The sequence below is a fragment of the Alligator sinensis genome, unplaced genomic scaffold, assembly GCF_000455745.1.
Source record: "Alligator sinensis unplaced genomic scaffold, ASM45574v1 scaffold1511_1, whole genome shotgun sequence".
Classification (NCBI taxonomy): domain Eukaryota; kingdom Metazoa; phylum Chordata; order Crocodylia; family Alligatoridae; genus Alligator; species Alligator sinensis.
This window is the reverse complement of record NW_005843139.1, coordinates 120,651-120,976: the sequence shown is the minus strand read 5'-3', so window position 1 is coordinate 120,976 and position 326 is coordinate 120,651. Positions and strand designations below refer to the sequence as shown.

Genomic DNA, 326 nt, shown 5'->3' with positions numbered 1-326 from the left:
CCCCCTATGGCCCCCCCCTCCCCCTCCACTGGCCCCTCCTGCTCCCCTGAAGCCCTGCCTCCACCTTCCTTAGCCCCTCCCATCCCCTTCCTTGCCCAACCCTATTAGTCCTAGCCACCTGCCCATTGGTCCCTCCCTGGCCCCACCCACCTCACCTACACCCTATCTGCTGTAGGCCCCACCCCTGCTTTGCCCCGCCCCCTCCCTGGCAGGCCCTGCCTCCTCACCCATGGCACCAAAGGTGTCCCTAAGGTCATCCTTGTCGATGATGCCATCCCGGTTCTGGTCGATGACTGTAAAGGCCTGCGGGGGGGGGGGGGGGGGAG

The 326-nt window shown here is 66.6% G+C and overlaps 1 protein-coding gene across 1 annotated transcript in view; it reads right to left on the bottom strand.

Moving 5' to 3' along the window:
- The window catches only part of LOC102371005 (myosin regulatory light chain 2, skeletal muscle isoform), a gene marked incomplete at its 5' end in the record, with an annotated part of 2,897 nt that extends 2,579 nt beyond the window's left edge, over positions 1-318 (bottom strand). Inside the window, one exon of the mRNA XM_025193963.1 lies at positions 228-318. Coding sequence (XP_025049748.1) covers positions 228-318 — 91 coding nt within the window. The remainder of the gene's footprint in view (positions 1-227) is intronic.
- Between the last annotated feature and the right edge of the window lie 8 nt (positions 319-326).